This window comes from Miscanthus floridulus, chromosome 4, assembly GCF_019320115.1.
Source record: "Miscanthus floridulus cultivar M001 chromosome 4, ASM1932011v1, whole genome shotgun sequence".
Taxonomy (NCBI): Eukaryota; Viridiplantae; Streptophyta; class Magnoliopsida; order Poales; family Poaceae; genus Miscanthus; species Miscanthus floridulus.
The window spans coordinates 89,709,032-89,729,965 of NC_089583.1; the positions used below are offsets into that span (position 1 = coordinate 89,709,032).

The 20,934-nt window shown below is 45.3% G+C and overlaps 1 protein-coding gene and 2 pseudogenes across 1 annotated transcript; 2 read left to right on the forward strand and 1 right to left on the reverse strand.

The window, feature by feature from the left end:
- The first annotated feature begins 943 nt into the window (after positions 1 to 943).
- On the forward strand, positions 944 to 2,332 carry LOC136552053 (uncharacterized). The gene is made up of 2 exons (XM_066543602.1): positions 944 to 1,271; positions 1,392 to 2,332. The coding sequence occupies exons 1-2, from the start codon at positions 1,104 to 1,106 to the stop codon at positions 1,998 to 2,000; spliced, it is 777 nt and encodes a 258-aa protein (XP_066399699.1). The 5' UTR covers positions 944 to 1,103; the 3' UTR covers positions 2,001 to 2,332.
- A 1,261-nt stretch (positions 2,333 to 3,593) lies between these two features.
- LOC136548786 (transcription factor TGAL10-like) lies at positions 3,594 to 8,312 on the forward strand (annotated as a pseudogene).
- Positions 8,313 to 9,959: 1,647 nt separating this feature from the next.
- LOC136549957 (uncharacterized) lies at positions 9,960 to 19,970 on the reverse strand (annotated as a pseudogene).
- Between the last annotated feature and the right edge of the window lie 964 nt (positions 19,971 to 20,934).

Here is a 20,934-nt window from a genome sequence, read left to right on the forward strand (position 1 = left end):
TCTTGGTCGTGACCAAAGTAGGAAGACGACTAGGGTCCCCATCCCCAACCAACGATCGTGGCTAAAGTGAAGTGACAAAGGCGCTCTCCTCTGCTTCACTCCTTTTCATTTCATTTTACAGCCGGCTTACCAGCCATGATACAGTATTTTTCTTTTACAACAAACCAGCACCAGCCGGGCTTATCAGCCTAAACCAACCAGCGTGTTCTTACAGTGAGACGAAGGTACCTACTAGGAAAGAATGCCCATATATATTTAGTTCAGATTTGAACCACATGACCCAGAAGAAGAAGAAAAAGATCGTCGGAGCAGTCCCCTCAATCCAAGCAAGCAAGCACCCTTGTAGTCGTAGCACAATGTCAGGTCTTAGTTACATCACCTGATGCCAGTGCCAGGAACGGAAAGGCGAAACGTACATGAGAGGAGAGCTGAAAGAAAATCCAAACGGAACCAAACATGGTGCGGCCATTCGGTTGCGAGCCAAACCAACGACGTCCGAAACGAAGAAAGGGTCACGTGATCGGATCGACCCGGCCGTGTGCCCGGGGCCCGGCACGGCAAGCATCGATGCTGCCTCCATGGCTCCATGGCGCATACGCGACGAGGAGATGGCATTCGTTCAGCCTACCTGCTTATCATCCGGCGGGCGGGCGCAGATTTTGCACTGATTACTGGAGCAGTACTCTGGTTTTCTCAAAAATGAGAGAGAGAGAGAGAAGAAGAAGCAGCAGCAGCAGCAGCAGCAGCTTACTACTCTGGCCATGGCCGGGTTTTTGCGTTGGTGTCGCTACTTTTAGCTACTGATTGCTCGCTACTAAGTTGGTCGCCTTTGTGTAAGATGCCACTACCTCTGCATCCTTCCTTCATTCACCGTATCTCTCTCTCTGACTGTGTGTGGAATTCGGCCGTTCCTGCTCTATATATATCGGCGCCCGGCCCGCACACAGACAGCTCCAGCAGACGCCGGATCGATCGGAAAGCAACGTTGCCCCAGTTGATCCGACGCTTAGCCAGGCATTCATTCTGCTTATAGCTAGCTAGCTAGCTAGCGTCGTTCCGTTGCTTGTGTGCGTTGCGTGCTTGCTCTGCTCGTTGGGTGGACCATGGAGTGGAGGGACAGCTTCTTGGACCTGGTGCTCATCCCGCTCAGCCTGCTCCTCCCCATGGCGTACCACGCCTGGCTGTGGCGCGAGGTCCGCCTCCGTCCGCTGCGCACGGCCGTCGGTATCAACGCCGCCGCGCGCCGCCTCTGGGCCATCGGCATGATGAAGGTACGCTACGCTACCGTTACGTTACGTATGCGGCGCGGCGCATTGTTTGTGAATTTTCTTTCTTTCATGGTTGGCTGATGATGCTAGCTCGCTCTCGCGGGAAATTAAATCTGCATGCAGGACAACGCCAAGAACGCGGTGACGGTGGTGCAGTCGGTGCGGAACGTGATCATGGGGTCGACGCTGATGGCGACGACGGCGATCCTCTTCTGCACGGGCGTGGCGGCGGTGCTCAGCAGCACCTACACCATCAAGAAGCCGCTGAGCGACACCGTGTTCGGCGCGCACGGCGAGTACATGATGGCGCTCAAGTACGTGGCGCTCATGCTGCTCTTCCTCTTCGCCTTCCTCTGCCACTCCCTCGCCATCTGCTTCCTCAACCAGGCCAGCTTCCTCATCAACACCTCGGGATGCCTCTTCTCCTCCGCCGCCGACGCCGACTCCGACTCCGACGCCGCCTCTGGCCTCCCGCTGCCGCACACCAGGGATTACGTCGGCGACGTCCTGGAGCGCGGGTTCACACTCAACCTCGTCGGCAACAGGCTCTTCTACGCCGGGGTGCCCCTCCTGCTCTGGATCTTCGGCCCGCTCCTCGCCTTCCTGTCCTCCATGGTCATGATCCCCATACTCTACAGCCTCGATGTCGTCAATCTCAGGGGGCACAGCGGATGCGTCGTCAGCAGCAAATCTGCAGAGATGAACGGGAGCGACTGCACGCATGCCGTCTGAAGCTGCCGGACTTGTCCTGAACAAACCATGCATGTGATCTGTATATGTGATTCAGTTGCGACTGTTGCCGCGCGCAACGGTCTGTGATGTGCAGCCTTCCTTGCCAGGAGACGGCAACGGCAACGGCAACTAGTGGGCCGTTCGTCGTTCTCATTCATGCCGGGCTAGGCGCGCTAGCCGCCGTAGTAGCTGATGTACTAGGAAAATCTTCGTTGCATGGATGACGTGGAACCCATACCCATGCGGTTCAGTTGCTTTGCTGCTCCTGATGCTCGACAAGTTGACAGTGTGTGCCACTACAAGACTACAACACATATTCCAAGTTCGCTTTATCTCTTCCTGCCCCTTTGTCTGGTTTATCTTGACATTTTTTTTGCCATGGCGGTTTGAACCAGCAGAAAGACAGCATGTGTTGGTGGCTGTTAGGCTATCTCCAACGGAGCCGACCTAAATTTCACCATTTTGGTCACGGTACAGTAAATAAGTGAGCTACACAAATTCTTTGGTTTCCAACAGCGAACGCAAAATATCTTCGGTCCTCTCTTCCTCTCTCTCCACGCGGCTGCCTTTCTCTCTTCCTCTCTCCCACGCGGCTGTGCAGGGCATGGCGACGGCGACGACGTGGGGCGCTGGCGCAGCGCCCGGATCCGGCCCCCCTCCCTCTCCTTCTTCTTCCCCGACCCTCCCTCTCCCCCGGCGGAGCTCGCCCCCGCGGCCCGGCCGAACTCGCGCCCGCGCCGGCGGATCTCGCGCCCGCGGCTCGGCGGAGCTCGCGCCCGCGCCCGACGGAGCTCGCGCCCGGCGGAGCTCGCCCCCGCGGCCCGGCCGAGCTCGCGCCCGCGCCCGCGGCTCGGCGGAGCTCACGGCCGCACCGGCGAAGCTCTTGCGTCGTCTTGCGGCAGAGATTTGCGTCGTCCGGCTGCCGAAGACGCTTATTTGTCTTTCCCTTCGACTGGTAGGCAAAATCGGTCGGCTGTTTGGGTCTTCTATTGGACAACATTTTTTGCCACGCAAACCACTGTTGAAGACGCATTTTGCGTTTGCGCTTGTTATTGGAGACAGTCTTAGCACGTGCAATGTAGAATTTGCACAATGTCAGTGAGTGCATGTCAGCTGTCGTCCATTACCATGCCCAAACAACAGATCATTGACGGGTGCAGCGTCAGCACGCTGGCACAGACCAGCACAGCAAGGCCCGTACGTGCGGATGCAATTTTTTTAAATATATTTTTGCAAAGCTAGGAAATCTCGCGAATAACATACTCCCTACATCATAAAATAAATAACTTTCTATGATTTAAAATTTATCTCAAAGACTCACAGGATATAAGGGAATTGGCACTCGCTCGGATTCATTTACCAGGTTCTAGGACTATATATGATCCAACATGCCTATAGTTTTCATTATAGTTTTATGCGGAGTAAATTATACGGCCGGTCCTTAAAGTATTGAACAGATTTCGTCTGGGTCCCAAACTATAAAATTACACTGTTAGCTCCTTAATGTACTTAATTCGGTCCATGTAGGTCCTAAACAGCCCAAGCAAATCTTCTCACTGGGTGTTGTAGCTCAGCTCGGTACGATTCTCCGTCTCCTCATGGCTTCAGATAATCATCACTGCGGGGGCCTTGGTTGGTTGCAGTTGTAGGCACAGCAGGACGACGTCCCGCCGCCAGTGGAAGAAGAAGCGCCGCCGCCGTCGTTGGATAGTGTCTGCCACGACGACGACGCCAGGCCAAGAGACAAGGTGAAATGGCCCCGACTGATGCATGATGGCCCAGTTGAATTATCCGCAGGGAAAATAATTCCTCGTCCGCTGATCTTCGCCCTCGCTCTGCTTTGCCTAGATTCAGAGATGGCTCGCGTAGAACAGAGAGGCAGCTCGGAAGAGCCGGCTACGGAAGAAGGTCAGCATCTCAGCCAAGAGCGATCACTCGTCGCATGCCAAGCAAATCTTCTTGCTTTTGTTCCTTCCAATTGTTACGTTATTCTCTACGTCAAATCATCAGTCGAATCAGCTCATCACTGATGATTGCTGCTTTTGTTGCATCCATTGATACGACACACACAGGCGTACATCCAAAATCTCGAGACGAGCCGTATGAAGCTGGCGCAGCTGGAGCAGGAGCTCACCATGGCCAGGTGCCAGCAGGTAGGGAATAATCCATGAGAGGGCATCGATCCGATAGATCACCACGCCGATGGAACAATCCAGGCGGGACGGCTAACAGCAACTGCCATTGCTGATGAACTCTGCTGCTGCAGCACGGCACGTACAACGTGGGAGGAGGAGGAGTCGCGCCGGCGGCGCCGGCGCCGGCACCCGTGGACCTGCGTGTGGCCGCGTTCGAGCTGGAGTATGCGTACTGGGTGGAGGAGCAGACCAGGCAGGCGACGGAGCTACGTGCGGCGCTGCAGTCGCACGCGCCGAACATGTAGCTGCGCGTGCTCGTCGACGTGGGGCTGGCGCACTACGGCGTGCTGTTCCAGGCCAAGGCACGTGCGGCGTGGTCCGACGCCTTCTTCGTGCTGTCTGGCGTGTGGCGGGCCCCCGCGGAGCGCTTCTTCCTCTTGATCGGTGGGTTCCGCCCCTCCGAGCTGCTCAAGGTGCTGGCGCCGCAGCTGGACCCGCTCTTGGAGCTCCAGGCCGCCGAGGTGCGCAAGCTACAGAACACGGCAAAGCAGCTGGAGGACGCGCTGTCGCAGAGCATGAACAAGCTGCAGCAGACGCTCGTCGAGACCCTGAAAGCTTTAGTTTGGTTTTGGTTAATCGATGAAATTCTAAGTGCTAACCTAGTTTATCAAAGTGATTATGAGATAGGTAGCACTACTTCAAGTGATGAAGCAATGGTGAAGATCATGACGATGGTGATGGCATGGTGATGATCAAATGCTTGAACTTGAAAAGAAGAAAGAGAAAAACAAAAGGCTCAAGGCAAAGATATAAATAGTAGGAGCCATTTTGTTTCGGTGATCAAGATACTTAGCGAGTGTGATCACATTTAGGTTAGATAGTCGTACTATTAAAAGGGGTAAAACTCGTATTGAAATACGGTTATCAAAGTGCCACTAGATGCTATAACTCACTGCATATGTATTTAGGATCTAGTGGAGTGCTAACACCCTTGGAAGTATTTTGTGAAAATATGCTAACACATGTGCACAAGGTGATACACTTGGTGATTAGCACATTTGAGCAAAGGTTAGGAACTTCACCGGCGGAGTGTCCGCCCGTAGAGTACGAACAGTCCGACGGTGCCACCGGCGCCCTATACAGAAAAGACAGAGGTTCACAGAGTAACCGGACGCTGGTGGTGCAGTGACCGGACACTGGGTTTAGAGTCCGGTCAGTGACAGCAGTAAGCACACGGTCTCGGTCTTGTGACCGGACGCTGGCATGTAAACTGACCGGACGCTCATGGTCTGAGTCCGGTCAATGCTGACGTACGCTGACGTGAGGCGCACAGAGAAAACGTTGAGTGACCGGACGCCGGGTGAGTCCGGTCGAGCAAGACCGGACACGTCCGGTCGTGAAATTTCATGTTTGGAACTTTACTGGAAACGACCGGACACTGGGGTCCCGCGTCTGGTCACTTTCTAACTGACGCATCCGGTCATCACTTGACCGTTGAGATCGGGCGATCGGCGTTTGAAGTCGATGACACGTGGCAAGCATCGGGCGACCGGATGCTAGGGTCCTGCGTCCGGTCGAACTGACCGGAGCGTCCGGTCACCCCGTGTTGTGCCCAGTGAAGGGGTACAACGGCTCTATTTCGTGGGGGCTTCTATTTAAGCCCCATGGCCGGCTCAAGCTCACTCTCTTGGCCATTTACATTGACATAGCAACTTTATAAGCTTAGTCAAAGCTCTCCCACTCATCTCCATCATTATTTCATTATCATTGTGAGATTGGGAGAGAATCCAAGTGCATTGCTTGAGTGATTGCATCTAGAGGCACTTGGCATTCGTGTTTCGCTGTGGGATTCACTTGTTACTTTTGGTGATTGCCGCCACCTAGACGGCTTGGAGCAGCGAGGATCGTTGAGCGGAGGTTGGTGATTGTCTCCGGTTCCGATCGTGGTGATTGTGAGGGGTCTTGTGCCTTCCCCGGCGGAGAGCCGAAAGGTAACTCTAGTGGATTGCTCGTGTCATTGAGTTACCTCACTTGAGGGTAGGTTCTTGTGGTATCCAATTATGTGGACGAGGTTCGTGCAACACCTCTTAGCCACCGAACCACCAAGTTTTGGTCGACACAACGGGGACTAGCGTGCCGGCAAGCACATGAACCTCGGAAGAAAAATTGGTTGTCTCTTGCCCTTTGGTATTCTCCTGGTGATTGATTTAGTATTCATCTTGTGATTGGTTCACTCCTCTACACGGCGGTATAATCACCCTACTCGTTCATTTATATTCTTGCAAACTAGTTATGGCAAACTCTTTAGTGTAATTAGAATTGAGATCTTGCTTTGTTATTTTAAGTTCATTTAGTGGAGCTCTTTAGAGTAGCAAGATTGATAGCTCTTAGTGAGTAGTAACATTGCAAGTTGTGTGCCTAGTAATTATTGCAACTAGAATTATTGGATAGGTGGCTTGCAACCCTTGTAGAGCTAGAGCAAGTTTGCATTTCGCTATTTGTCATACTAATCAAATTGCTCTAGTTGATTTGTAGATTTTAAATAGGCTATTCACCCCCCTCTAGCCATATTAGGACCTTTCAGACCCTCATGACTGTCGACGTCTCGCCGGACGGCGCCGCTGCCACCGGGTACGTGGTGCAGCAGATGGCCAGCGCCGTGGGCAATCTCGCCGGCCTCCAGCACCACGGCGACGCTCTAGAGCAGGCTGTGCATGTGCTACTACACGCAGTCGGCGCCGTGCGTGGCCGCGGCGGCGTGCGCCCACCGGCTGTCCCGTGGCTCCAGGCAGTGGCGGACATGCCCGAGGTCCGATTTAGGACCTACATATACTGAATTAAGTAGATTGAGGAGCCAACAGTGCGATTTCATAGTTTGGGGACTCAGACGAAATAAGCCCAATACTTTAAGGACCGGCCGTGTAATTTACTCTTTTATGCTTTAGCCTCCTTTTATAAGCACTTACTTGGCCCATGAGAGTCGATTTCAAGATGTCAACTTTGACTATCTCTCTCTTCTTACTTTACTTATCCCTTACATTACTTTACCTAGTAACTTTGAAATAGGCATATCCTGTCTACCTTCCATATACCCTAACATTTCTACTAGTTGTTTTCTTGCATATATCCAACCTAAAATACCATTTCTTCTTGTAGGTATTTACTTCTACTTTCTTGACTATAATTACCTATACTTGCCATCCCGTCTTTCTATTCCTTTTGAAAGTCAATTGTGACTGACCCAGCCCTCGAAGCTATGAAAAGACCTATTGTATAGAGCTTGACATGCCAAAACAATGTACAAAAACATGGGATTTTAATGCAAAAGCTATGCAAATGATAACTGCCAAATCCAGGAGATATTTTTCCAAAAAATGAAAAGAGATGAGAATACATATGTCATTTACCAGCGTCCTTAATCTACCTGAAATTTTACCCAAAGTTGTTTATTTTGGGATAGAGTAATGGACATAGTTGTCAGGATGACTTTGCAAAATCTTATCTTATGGAAGGATTAAATTGCTAAAGTCATATGCCCATAGTACAATTTTAATTAATTTAGTTCTATGAGAAAACAACATTTACTTTTGCAAATTAAAATGGCAATTTCTTAATGGAACTGTTTCCATCGGTAAGCAAAAACTTGAAGTCATTCTTTTTTTTATGGGAACTCAAAGTCATTCTACCACTGTATGACTTAGCCCTGTTCGCTTCGCTTCGCTGAAAAGCCAGGCTGAAAAGTATTGTTCGCTGATTTATTATGAGAGAAACATTATACCATAACTAATAAGTCAGGCTGATAAGTTCAAACGAACAGGACAATACCGTATGAGCACATTACCCCCAGCAGCCACAGACAGTTATGGAGGCCGGGACTAAGAGCAGCTCACACACTTTTTATGACACTTGATGAGCTTGCACAGGCCAAGGGGGAGGACCTGCCCCCTGACTCCCCTGAGGCCTAATTTGAAAACTCCAATCCCTCTAGGATCCTGGACTTTTCTCTAGATAGGTAATCCATGGGATATCATTCTAATTGTTATTCTAATTCTTAGTGGGGGTTTTTTATTCCTAGGTTTTGCTCCCCTTACTTTCAAAAGAGCCCTATGCTGAGGCTGGAGCCAGACATGCTGAGGCTGGAGCTGGACTTGCTGGTTTTCACTCTGACAGCGTTTAGCTGAAAAACAAGGTTGAAATGTATTCTCGCTGATTTGTTGTGAGAGAAAAACATTATATCATGACTAATAAATTCAAACGAACAGTGAGGTGTTCACTTAGGTCGTCTCAATGGTTCGAGCTGGGTGATGATCGCATCCCCCATCTTCCTCTTCCCTATATATCACTTGTATTTGATTCACTCCGGCAGGAAAGCTCAGTCGTATCCCCTGCGTGCATCAAATTTGGCTTATAATAACAGAACTCAACTCTGTTTCCTATTCTATCCTGTGCGTACATAAGTTATCGTGTTATCGAGGATCGCCAACGAGAACCTCACGAGTCACGTCCCAAGCCATCACCACCAGAGGCAACGAGAACCCCATGGGCCAAGAGCTTCGGTCGTAATTTGGCTGCACACCACACGCTATAACCATTCCATTTTAAGGACACCACCAGGCATGTTCAAATGCTAATCTGCGTTCTTGCTACAAGGGTGTTATTTACAAATATGTACAGTGCAAAATTGGCTTGGCTTCAACAAGCAGTATGATCGCTCTATTTGTCTCTGGTCCCATTTTGCTCGCATCCAAACGGATGAAAATGGGAAATAAAATGACGTAAGAAACAATTTACAGCCATCAAAAAAATTCCAGCACTTGGAAAAATCAGTTGCTACTGTATGGAGGGTGGGCTCCTTGGGGGGCACTGGATGTTTGTCAGTTGCTACACATACAGCTCCCAGAAAGCGAAACAATCCATTTTGCTGCATGACCAGTTGACCACATGCACTGAACCCAGCGCTACGCCCGCGCGCACTCGTCATGCTGCGGTCTGCACACGCTCAAAACCTCCTCCAACGGCACAAGCTTGCTTGGACCAAGAGATTTCGTTTGTTCTGACTTCTGACTGGATAATTGGATGGCGAATTCTTTCTTTCTAAATGATCAAATTCACACAGTAGATGGATCTATCGTCACCAGCTGGATTGTTGGGAGGACAGAAGGATCTATGCGGTTTCCATAGGGGCTCGCGATCGAACCGCACATCTACGGAACAAGAGGCTGTTAATGGCGGATTCATGCATCCATGCCGAGATCGACAACTAATTAACGACGACGACGGTTTCACTGCGGCTCTGGGTCATCCATCTGAACATCTCTGAACCTCTCGCTTGCTTGCAGGATCAGGAATTCAACAGGATGTAAAGTAGTGACGGACTGACGGCACGTACGCTACTACGGGTGGTGCTGACGATACGAAGCGACGGGCGGCGGCGGCGGTTAGCTTTTTCGTGACTGCTTCGTAATCATAGCAGCCAGACGACGCCGTACAGCTGCGGACTAAGGCTGCCGTTAAGCCGTTCATTTTCACCACGGCTGGTCGGTGCTGGACGCAGGAAAGGATGGTCGCCTTAGCTTTCGCCAAAAGCTGCAGCAGCCTGAGAGACGTTGTTGATTGATGAGGAGAGTCTCTATCTGACAGTCCTTGAACTGAATGATATCTCTTCGTTTTCATCTCACGAGTTCTGAATATATTCATTCCATGATCGACGTGTCTCACCGATCTAGCTACCATTTTCCAAGTCAGGTCAGCTTGCTAACTGCTACGCCAATCTGAAGCTATCTCACCATCTAACAGAATTCTTGCGCTTTTACTTTTTAGGCAACATTTTTCATCATGACGCATGTAGGACGTCAGAACAACTTATATATGTTTATTATTAAATCTTCATTATCATCAGTCCCCGCTCTGTCGGTTAACTGGGCCTTTGAGGAACACAACACAATATTCCTGTTGACCTTCTAGACCCAAGCTTCATCGAAGTCAGCTGATCCAGCCGAGTAAACAACTGCTGCTTCCCAAGTCAAACATGCTCCCTTCCCCTAGAACGAAGTAGAGAGTGCATATAACAAGCCTAATTAAAAGAAATGCAACTGACATCAACTACTCCAGGTGTAGCTAAGCTTCATTTGGTTGGACCTAGTAGCACCGCAATCCAGTAGGAGGCTAGTTTTAGCGGCATTATTCAGAACCAACGTGCTGTGCAAAGTCAACAATGCTAGTTTGTGCGAGTTCAAACTGCAAGCAGCATCAGCACGTATCAGAGAGTTGTCTGGTTCATTGACAGCGACTGAAGCAGTAGAAGCGGGTGTCGAGACATGCGCGCATGCCCATCTCTGCTGGCAAGTGAAATCATGCTTTACTTATAAGCCGTACTTTTTCGGTCAACGAATAGTATTTTTCTCTCACAACAAATCAGCCAATAGTATTTTCAGCCATGGCTTATCAGCCAAGCGAATAGGGCACAGGCAGTTAGCTTTCCTCTAATAGATTGCTTTGAAAGATGGAAAAACTCATAATCCAAGCACCATTGCTATACCAAAATTGCTTCACAAAAGCTGCCATACCCATGAGATTAGCCACCTGGTTACAATTTTACTGAAAAGTATGTTAGCTTCAGAATAGCATATCAAAACAATTGAAGTAAATCCGAACACAAATAAGAAGAGATGGAAACTTAGTACAAATACAAAGCTTCATTTTAAGGTATAAATATGTTAAATTGCTGTGGATATAGAATTACAAATGAATCAATTAATCAATCATATACAGTCACAGTATCAATGTCTAATAAAAAGAGCCAGAAATTTATAAATAACAAGCAGCAAAAATAAAAGATCAGACATGAGTACATGACAAACAGAAAAAGTAAGAGAGTTGCTATATTTAGGATGCCTGAATTTTTGGGAAACAATCTTACACAACCAACTGGTAGTACAATTAAAAGGACAATTCACAGTATTTTTCTATTAGCAAAACAATGACAATTGCCTGAATAACAACAAAAAAATCAGGCACCTAGCATATTGAAGTGAAAAATCAATGTGCAGCCTTCAACTATACTGAAGACATGAGTTCTGCACATAAAGCACAAGCGTCGGTAGACAACTTTTGAAGTCTAAATGGCAATGCACTGACTAGCAAAAAAGACATAAAACTAGTTCTGTTTTATCCAGAGCAAAGTTAAGGTATCATGAACTTGCCTTTGCTGGAGTCTTCTCATTTCAGTTTCTTAGTATGACAAGTTGAGGAAGGTTTCGTTGATGGTATAAGAGCTGAAGAAAGCAGAGTGTTGACATCCTCACGCTGTCGTTTCCTTTCTGCAACCAAATCTTTTTGACTATTTAACTTACTGGATTGGCTTTTTTTGAGTTCTGGCACATGGCTACTTGCTTCATCAAAATGAGATGGACGTGCAGGACCAACTGTCGTCGTACTGCAAGATTGGGTACGGCAATTTGTGTTGACCCTCTCATAGACCAGAGGAAGCAACTCAAGCAAACGAACACAAGATATCTGAAACAAAAGTTAGATATGAAGGTATAGGTGGAGATAACAACATGCACAATGTTGTTAAACTTTATAAGAAACACTGCTAGAGATTTATCCGACACTGTTTGAGACCTATTAGCTCCTTTCCTTCTCTTAGGCATGTAGAAATAAAAGGCCAGAGAGTTGCAGAAAGCAAAGTGCAGAACTTCTCCCAGTTAGTAATATCCACAGCATGTTCTGGTGGACTAGCTAGGACACTTGAATAGGGTTGTCGCAAGAAACCCGCTTCTGAAGGTTTTGCTGGCTGTGCAATTTGATGTCTTTGAACGACAACTTCCTTAAATAGTTTGCATATGACGAAAAGCAAGTGATGAAAACTATGAAAATCTGCCAAAACTGATCTTGTTCCCACCTGGATATTCCAACGAAGTAGATAATATTATTATTGACTATTTCCTACTCAAGGAGGGAAAAAAGGATACAACTGAATGAATAGGTAAGTGAAAAAATATGTTCTCCTTGATCCTCAAATTGAATAGAACTACAGCCCTTTAGAACTAAGAGATACCATAATTCCCATCTCAAAACTCAACAACAACAACAACAACAACAAAGCCTTTAAGTCCCAAACAAGTTAGGGTAGGCTAGAGTTGAAACCCAGCAGAAGCAATCAAGGTTCAGGCAAATTCCCATCCCAAAACTGTTTGTACAAAAATCAAATTTAGTGGTATGAGTATGTGTGTACTCAGGGTTCTTTAATACAATGAAACGCAGCTCTTCTACGTGTTCGAGAAAAACAGATTCTAAATATGACCAAATTGTTTCTGCTGGTATTCCTCCAGTAACTGCAAGAAACTGACAGTCTAACACCAACCAAACGAATTTCAAACTTGGGTTCATGCTTCAATTCCAAAGTCCAAAGTGATGATAAATACCAGAGACAAGGAGAGTCTGAAATTTTACCAGTTGCACTACATATCTTAGACCCAGAAAAACAGCAGTGAGTGAAGATGCACTCGAGCACAGAAATTGAAGCCCAGAAGTCAAACCCCGTGCTTGGGATACATGTTCCAAGATAGCTCTCCCAAATTGCCGCACGTCCTATAATAAGCAGAGTAATGAGTAATACTAAGCAGTTAGATGCAACAAGTAGGATTATAAAACATAATGGGAGTAACTTTACATCATTATTATCGACTAGCACCAATATCAAACTTTCTCCCATCATTGGTTCCCAAGTCCACAGCTTTTGGAGTCCACGTTGTTCAATTTGTATCATGACATGAATGGCTAACCTAAAAGATATTAATTTCATGTAAGTATGACATTCTGGTAGAAATACTTAGGACTTAAGGTTTGCAATCAGTAAATGGTATGCCAAATTGCCAGTGCAAGACATCAACATAGCATTTAAAACAAACTAAATAGATCGAATAAGATGAAAGATATAGATTTAATAAAATAGAACCAACCTTTTAAATATTCTCAGTAAGAGAGTGCAAAACTGTGACACCTTGAGAGCATTAACACAATCCTTCCCACCACCACCATCATCAGCACCATTTGGAACTTGCCATGTAAATGTTGAGGAAACTTCTCCAGCATGCGATGATAACCAAGCATTCACAGGTACTGACAACTCTGTAGCTAATTCAGGTTCTAAAACAGAAATATGAGATAACCCCCAAAGGACTGCTTTTGAAAATGCTATGGGTAGCTTAGAGGGTTCCAACTGAACCATTGTAAGATACCACAACAAAGGCACACATTTCCAATCCTTGCATTCCCGACTTGCCAACTTGTTCAGAACATTGAAGTCGTTCCAACAACTTTGAGACTTCTCTTCAGCATCATGCGAGAAAGGTAATTCATCATCGTCATCAACAAACATGACAGAATTGCTTTCATTGACCTTTTGAACAGCTCCATACTTCAATTTATAGTAAATCAAGGCAGAAGCATCAGAAATTATGATAATATAGATGAGAACAAGTGCAGGTTGCCGCAATGAATCATGTAAGGATGTATCCTCTATCGAACTGATCAAAGATGGGCCCCTATTAAAAATAGAGATCATAAGATGACATGAAAACAATAGATAAATGAAATTATCCAAAAAAAATGTAAGGATGTATCCACTATTGAACTGATCAGGCACTCTCTCCAAAAAAAATTCAGAGAAAATGGCAATCCAGAAGCAGTCCAAACATTAGTTTGCTTGAAACAAACTAACAAATATTAATCCACTATATTATTCAGACTAATTTGCCTAGTCGGAAATATGTGTGAGCAGTCAGTAAGACATAGACAGGGAATAGTTCGGGTTGGATCAGGTTATTTCACTCACGTAGCTCATCAAACCAAAATCAGTAAACTGGAACAGAAAAAAAAACCTAGCTCCGAAGACAATTAAATTCGTGAACAACCGGTAACATATATGTGTGTGGTGTTGCAAGTTTGCAACCCTGCTCAACCTGTAAACCCAGACCCATTTTATAATCCTGCTTTCCATATGGCCAATCTATATGCTAACTAAGATTAGTTCAGAGTGAAAATAGTTTGACAGCACATGTCCTAGGGCACCATACTATTTTCATACTGATTAATTTAGAAACAAGGCAGCTGAATAAGACATTTAAAATTAAAGACCAGGAACAATGTTCACCAAATAATATAGCACTTAACAAAAGCATGCATGACATTACAACATAACCCAAGAAACAATAAAAGCATATCTGCTATGAGATATTATGTGGGCAACAAATCATTGGTTTCCTCTCTGCTTCTATTAAATAGCATCACCATGAACTATTACCTCAATAGTCAATACATTATATAGCAATCTAATACATAAACTATTTGTCAGAATAAGCATCCGTGTTCATTACCACATATGGGCTCATTGTGTAGCCTCTTTGTACAATAAGAAGTGCAATCTGGAAGGTAAAGAGAGTTAGAAAAAACATCGCTAAGACCAACCAATCACAGTGTATGGTTTTTGCAATATCAGTAAATGCAATGAGAACCAACATAAAATTCGAACAACATAAAGAAAATCCTTTGGTAGCTTGGTTAGCTGTTTTTCCACTAAACAGTGATATACAATTTCAAAGATGGTTTAAACCTCCCATGACAGAATTTATTAAAGGATGGTTTATTTAAAACACCAAGATACTTCAACCATTTCATCACCAAAAGTCAATGATCCTGAATAGAGTGTTATTAATATGGAAAGTTGTCAAGGTCAATCATGCTTAATTTATTCCAAAGATCATGCTATTGCATGGATCTTCTGAAGCAAAAGGAAATCACCACACAAAAGTGTGTATGTGGGCATCGTGGATGACCTTTCAAACTAACACAAGAGGTGTTCTAGAAAGGTGGCACTCAATAGCCAGAAAAGAAAATGAGGGAATACAGGAAACAAAATTGTGAGGGGATTTAAATGGAAACTCAAATAACTTGAAAGGCAAAAAACACCAAGCTAACCTTAGTCGCAGTTTTTCTCATCAGAGCACTGAAATTATTACTCCTGGTAACCTGATGAAGAAGAAAATACAAAATGTTCCTCCTTTGCTTTTCATGTTTACCATCTTGTAGCGCTTCAAGTGACTGCATACAGATAACTGACCTATCATATTTACATAAACGTTTCCTAGATGAGGACAGTCAAGTAAAGGAATAACAAACATGCCTGAAGAAATGGGAGGAAAAGATAAAAAATTTCTTTGTGACTTTTCTCATTGCGCATATGAAAACAGTGACCCAGTAATGTGTTCCGCATAACACTAGGTGATAGTGTTGTTCTCAGCCAAAGCTTGCAACCTACAACAAGCGAATGTAAATCTTGCAACAGTGCAAGCATCACAGGTCAAAAGAAACTCAGCACACTTACCAAGCATTTCAAATGAAACCTTGAGGCAACTTACAGCACACGACAAATCAGATGTGTCAGTGTCATCACTGACATGGTTAAGTACAATATTCAGGAATGGGTACTTTTCCAGAACTCCATCTTCAAAAGCTGGAGCCTCAAGAAATCCAAGGCTGAAACAACCAAGTCAACAAATTAACAGGCATGATGTTTATAGAATACATATGCAGTGCGCCATGTTTTAAACTTGCATACAGTGATTTAAATCCAAGCCATATGTCGGCTCTTTTGAGCTGCACCCTAGGTCTCGAATGTTCTGATTTCTGAAGTAGATGGAAGAACTTCTGCTTCCAAAAAGGTAATATACTTTTGTAATAAGGGTTGCAATGGCTCCAAATCAACTGCTCTCCTGCAAATTATTGTCAACATATTTACATGTGATGACTTTATACTTAAACTGGAACAAAACAACATGTTAAATCCCAACTAAGTTAAAACGAGACTCAACATGCTTATGCCGAAACGTCATTAAAGCAATTGCTCAGGTACAGCTTGCATAGAGTTAAATAGTGAGTTGTATACAACAATAGTGTCATTGAATATAAGACCGTTATTTAATTGGTCTCGTCGAAGGATGGCTTGATGTGGATAGAGAAGCAGGAAGAGATGGGAGAATGATTTTCGGTTATAATATGGAAAGGATAAAGCAGAGGAAAGGACCATTTGTGTAACAGCAATATTAGATAATTACTAATTTTACCAATTCTCTTAATTTTTGTGCAAAGAGTTGAGGAACAACTAAATAGATGAAACAACTGAGGTGGTTTTAAGAAATTTATGAGTTTCCCAAACATTGTACATGAGTTCAAAGTCAGGGAAAATAGAGAATACATGTATAAATAAATGCAACGCCAATGCAACTTTTATCATAAGCTTTCCATTATATGAAAAATAAACTGAATTTGCCATGCTGTCATGACCATTTAGGGTCACTACCACTTAAGGACATGACAATTTATGTTCCATGGGTATTAAGACTTCAAGTATTAAGTACTAATAAACAATATGGTTGACAAAAAAACAGAAACTATCAACACAGTTAGGGCACCCGCAATGGTATAAGCTAATTACTAGCTCTAAGCCAACTTCTTCAATAGTGCCAACTTTTAGCATATAGCTTATAACATGGATAGCCCCACATGACACTCTCACATGTTCTTGGAATGTGTGTATGAGCCTAGCTCTTGATCAAGAGCTAGCTTTTCTCTCTCTTCTATTAAAATATGAAAAAAAATGCTTAGAGCTAGCTTATGAAGGGCGGGCCTGGTGCAAGCGGTAGAGTCTTACCACCTGTGACCGGAAGGTCCCGGGTTCAAGTCGCGGTCTCCTCGCATTGCACAGGCGAGGGTAAGGCTTGCCACTGACACCCTTCCCCAGACCCCGCACAGAGTGGGAGCTCTCTGCACTGGGTACGCCCTTTTTTAGCTTATGAGTCAGCCATTGCGGGTGCCCTTAACAGATCCTAGCACAGTTTCACCACCTGGACACCGTGCCCAACTAAAGCCCACATTGCCCAATTGAGTAGATCATTAGATGAATATTCCTATCTAGTACGTCCTTCAGAAATGTCTAGTAAGTTTTTTGGCTTAGGATGAACAGGCAAGTGGAGAGTGCGTTACCTCAGTTTCCCCATGGATCGAGCTAATCGAAGCCCAATAGCCCGAGCTGTACAACTTTTGAAGAAAAGTAGGGCATAGACACCCTAGATTTGAAAGTTTTAAAAACATTGTGAGATACAGGTGGAGAATCTTAACACTACTGTTTGAGCAATAGACTAAAATAATGGTGAGAAATATGTATCCTGAACTGCTTGATTATTCAGAACATATCCATCTTTTAAGGCTCCATTGCTCCAATACCCAACTGAGACATTATTAGCTGTGCTATGAGCAGGGTCAAGGGAAAAAGTTAGCTTACAGGGTATTGCTGATTAGTTGAAAGGCTCACTTCATACGTCTCATCGATTTTTTCAATGAACATCTGAAATTGATTAGCCAATGATTGGTCATCCAATAGAACAGGATACATCAAAACCTGCAAATATGAAGGAAATAGTATGTTATGGTTGTTACCGTATTGAAGAACCTGTGGGGTGGTTTTAAATATCTCAAAGAAAGAAAAAGGAAACAATAGTTTGTCATGGTTACTTGTTTTAAAAATAAAAGGACCAAGTTCATTGGCAGCAGCACACAATAAAAGAAGAGGGAAATAAGCTGTCATTTACTGGCCATTAACACAGTATAGCATATGCACAGGCTAATTATGTTCCCTATGTGTCGTCGATATAGCAATTGCATTGCATTTGATTAATTTGTTGGAATACATATGCAACCAATGGGTGTCAATCTTCACCTAATAACAAAAACAAAATCAGCTGCACAGATTATGTAATGATGGTAAGCATTGATAAATAATTGCCAGTTTATCTTTATACACTCTATGCAGTGTTGTGACCTGTTACTACTCCCTTCATTTCTTTTTATTGGGCATATTATAGGATTTGAAAAGCCTTTAAAATATATTTTGACCATCTGTTTATCTTATTCGAGTCGCGGTCTCCTCGCATTGCACAGGCGAGGGTAAGGCTTGCCACTGACACCCTTCCCCAGACCCCACACAGAGCGGGAGCTCTCTGCACTGGGTACGCCCATCTGTTTATCTTATGAAATATCATCAATTGCTACAAATAAATGCTGTATTAAAAGATCTGTGGAATACATTTATACAACTTTTGTACACTAAACATGCCTATAGTTTGACTAACTGTTAGTCCTTTTCAAATTCCAATGCACCCTATAGAAAAGAACTAGAAGTAATCTCAAGTTATAATTCATTGTTCATGTTCATACTTCTCAAGAAAAAAAGGTCAATAGAAGCAATCCATGTTTTACAAGAGGAAATCAATATGTTGCAAAAAGAGAAACTGAAAAGGCATCACACGAATGGAGCATACTTCGAACATTATGCTAACAACTTCTGCACCATGGCATGAAGGGTCATATTCTCTGAGCTGAATCTTTGTGTTGATCTGTATAAGATGTCCTGTTACCCTCTCTTCATCAAGAAGCCGCAATACTTTCAGAAGGGGGTCAACAGTATCTGACTGATATTCAGTATCAAAAAATCCTTGTGCCTGGTGGTGTTCACATACACATTGTGTGCAAATGCCCATTTCTCGGAAAACTCTTCTCCATATTATTCGAAGAGATGAGTTCTCATCTTCATCATCAAAGAAGACATGGAATGTTTCCAAGAAGGGGCTCATGATATCAGCATATCCACACCAAATATGATCTTCTTTTGGTATATTTATCAGAAAGGTATAGCAATGTGAAAACCTGCAGGTGATTAGACAAACATGAATGTAATATCTCATCTCAATGGGATAATAAGGGGAAATAAGAGGGAGCACCACAAAACTAGTATCTAAATGCTTTTGCTGTTCCGCCACAAGTCAAATTCTGATAGATGTCTTTCATTCGCAACCATAAATTACATCAGCTTTCACCCATGGGGGCAATGCCGCGGGGGCGGGTCTTTCACCCGCAGGTCAAGTTTTTTTTAAAAAAAAAGATTCTGTTTTTTTCCAAAAAAAAATCCTTAGTGCAAACGTTGTGTCGAATGGTCTACTTTTGAGCACATTACAAATGTCATATTATGTCTGCAATGACCGTTTAATAAAAAGTTAAGCTTCACAAAATCTAATCTAATTCCTATCAACTATGTCCCCAAACCAAACGCAACCTAAAAATACTGCCACTAGATATCCAACAGCATGGATTCCGTTACAACAATGATTGCATTCATGACGGTAATAGAACCTGAAACCTGCAAGTAATGTGAGAAGAAAGAGAGAAGCCATAGGCACATACATTCGCGTTGCACTATCCAACTTCCCAAAGCAAACCTCGAGCTTATTAAGGTCCAGCAAGCTGCTCGAATCATAATCTCAGTGCAATCCTAAACCCAGGACGACAACCCTAAACCCGCGGCCGATTACGAGTCGTACCAACCGCCACGCCGCCTTAAGAGGGCCTCAGCCACACTTACCACTCCTCCTTGGCGCGGATGAGTCGGCGGTGCTTGGCGGCGGACGACTCGCCGCCGTCATCGGCGTCCTCGTCCTCCTGGATCCCGCGCCATCGCTCGGCCAGGTCGAGCCGCCACACCGCCGCCATCGCCGCGGACGGCGGCGGTCCGTGATCGGCGCCGGCCCGGCGGGGTTCTAGGGTTCCGGCGAGGCGGCGAGCGCGCGCGCGATAGAAACGGGAATGCGAGAGCGCCGGAGTGCAGTTTCGGAACGGAAGGATTTGCGGAAGGTATCTGCCGGGCGAAGTTATAGGCAGTAGCTCGTTCCGAGGCCGTACCGATCAAGCAAGCGACGGGCTGAGTGGCGGCCTCTTGCGCGGAACCGCGCCTCCGTGCCCACCAGTTTGGGGAAGTACAATGGGCGTTCTCGCGCCTGGCGCAGTAGCCGAATTCGTGTTACTGTTTTTTCCTTTTTCTCATGTTTTTTTTAAACTTTTTTTCTCATCTCTACGGTAATCAATCAAAATTATACAGTTCCCTTCGAGAAAACGTCCCACGCTAAGAGCCTCCAACTATTATCCACTCAAAAAATTGTACACAAGAATTCGTCTCTATTAAAATTAAATGCTAATAAGATATCTAAATCAAATCTGATGGCCACGGTTTCATATGTGATGGCAGGCATCTCACCGTCTCACCCCGTGTGCACTCGCTCACGCGATCTCTGCACCATGCCCCACGCAAAACTTCACTTATAAACAGTAATTTTTCAATCAACAAATAATATTTTTTTTCTGCCAAACAATTATATGAACCGTACTTTCCGCCATGGCAAGCAAACAGGGCACTCGCGCGTCGCCCTCTCCTAATTTCCGGTTCAAAAAAATCTCTCCACTTCCTGATTTCCGGTTCCCAGAAGGGTGGCAGCTTGACGGCCACCGAGTTCGACACGATCAAGGAAGGCAAGGCCCCTGCGGGGTTCCCTGACTAGGCCAACAGCGTCTACGCCGCCGCCGGCGGCTGCGTGGGCGTGCAGTAACGCAAGCGTGGCGTGTTCAACTCTAGCGAGATGGTGGCGCAGATCAGGGAGGTGGCGGCGCTGGGGAAGGACCTCTTCGTCATGGGCAAGGTGCCAGGACTGCCGACGCTGCTCCGCCTCCGCTTTGCCTCTCCTAGGTTTCCGATGTCCGTGCCGCCGCCGTCACCTCACTCCTCGTCCCGGGCAAGAACGGTGCGGCTTCTCTTTGTTATCTACCGTTTGCTTGTGCTGTTGCGGCTCCGAGTCTTTTGGATCATGATGTTCTGTTCGTTTTCCTCCCAGGCGTTCTCGCTGATGTGGAGCTTG

Excerpts from the sequence above, each read along its gene's own strand:
- LOC136552053 (XM_066543602.1), top strand. The coding sequence starts at position 1,104 with ATGGAGTGGAGGGACAGCTTCTTGGACCTGGTGCTCATCCCGCTCAGC. Across the intron at positions 1,272-1,391 it reads GGGCCATCGGCATGATGAAG|GACAACGCCAAGAACGCGGT; the intron begins GTACGCTACGCT and ends ATCTGCATGCAG.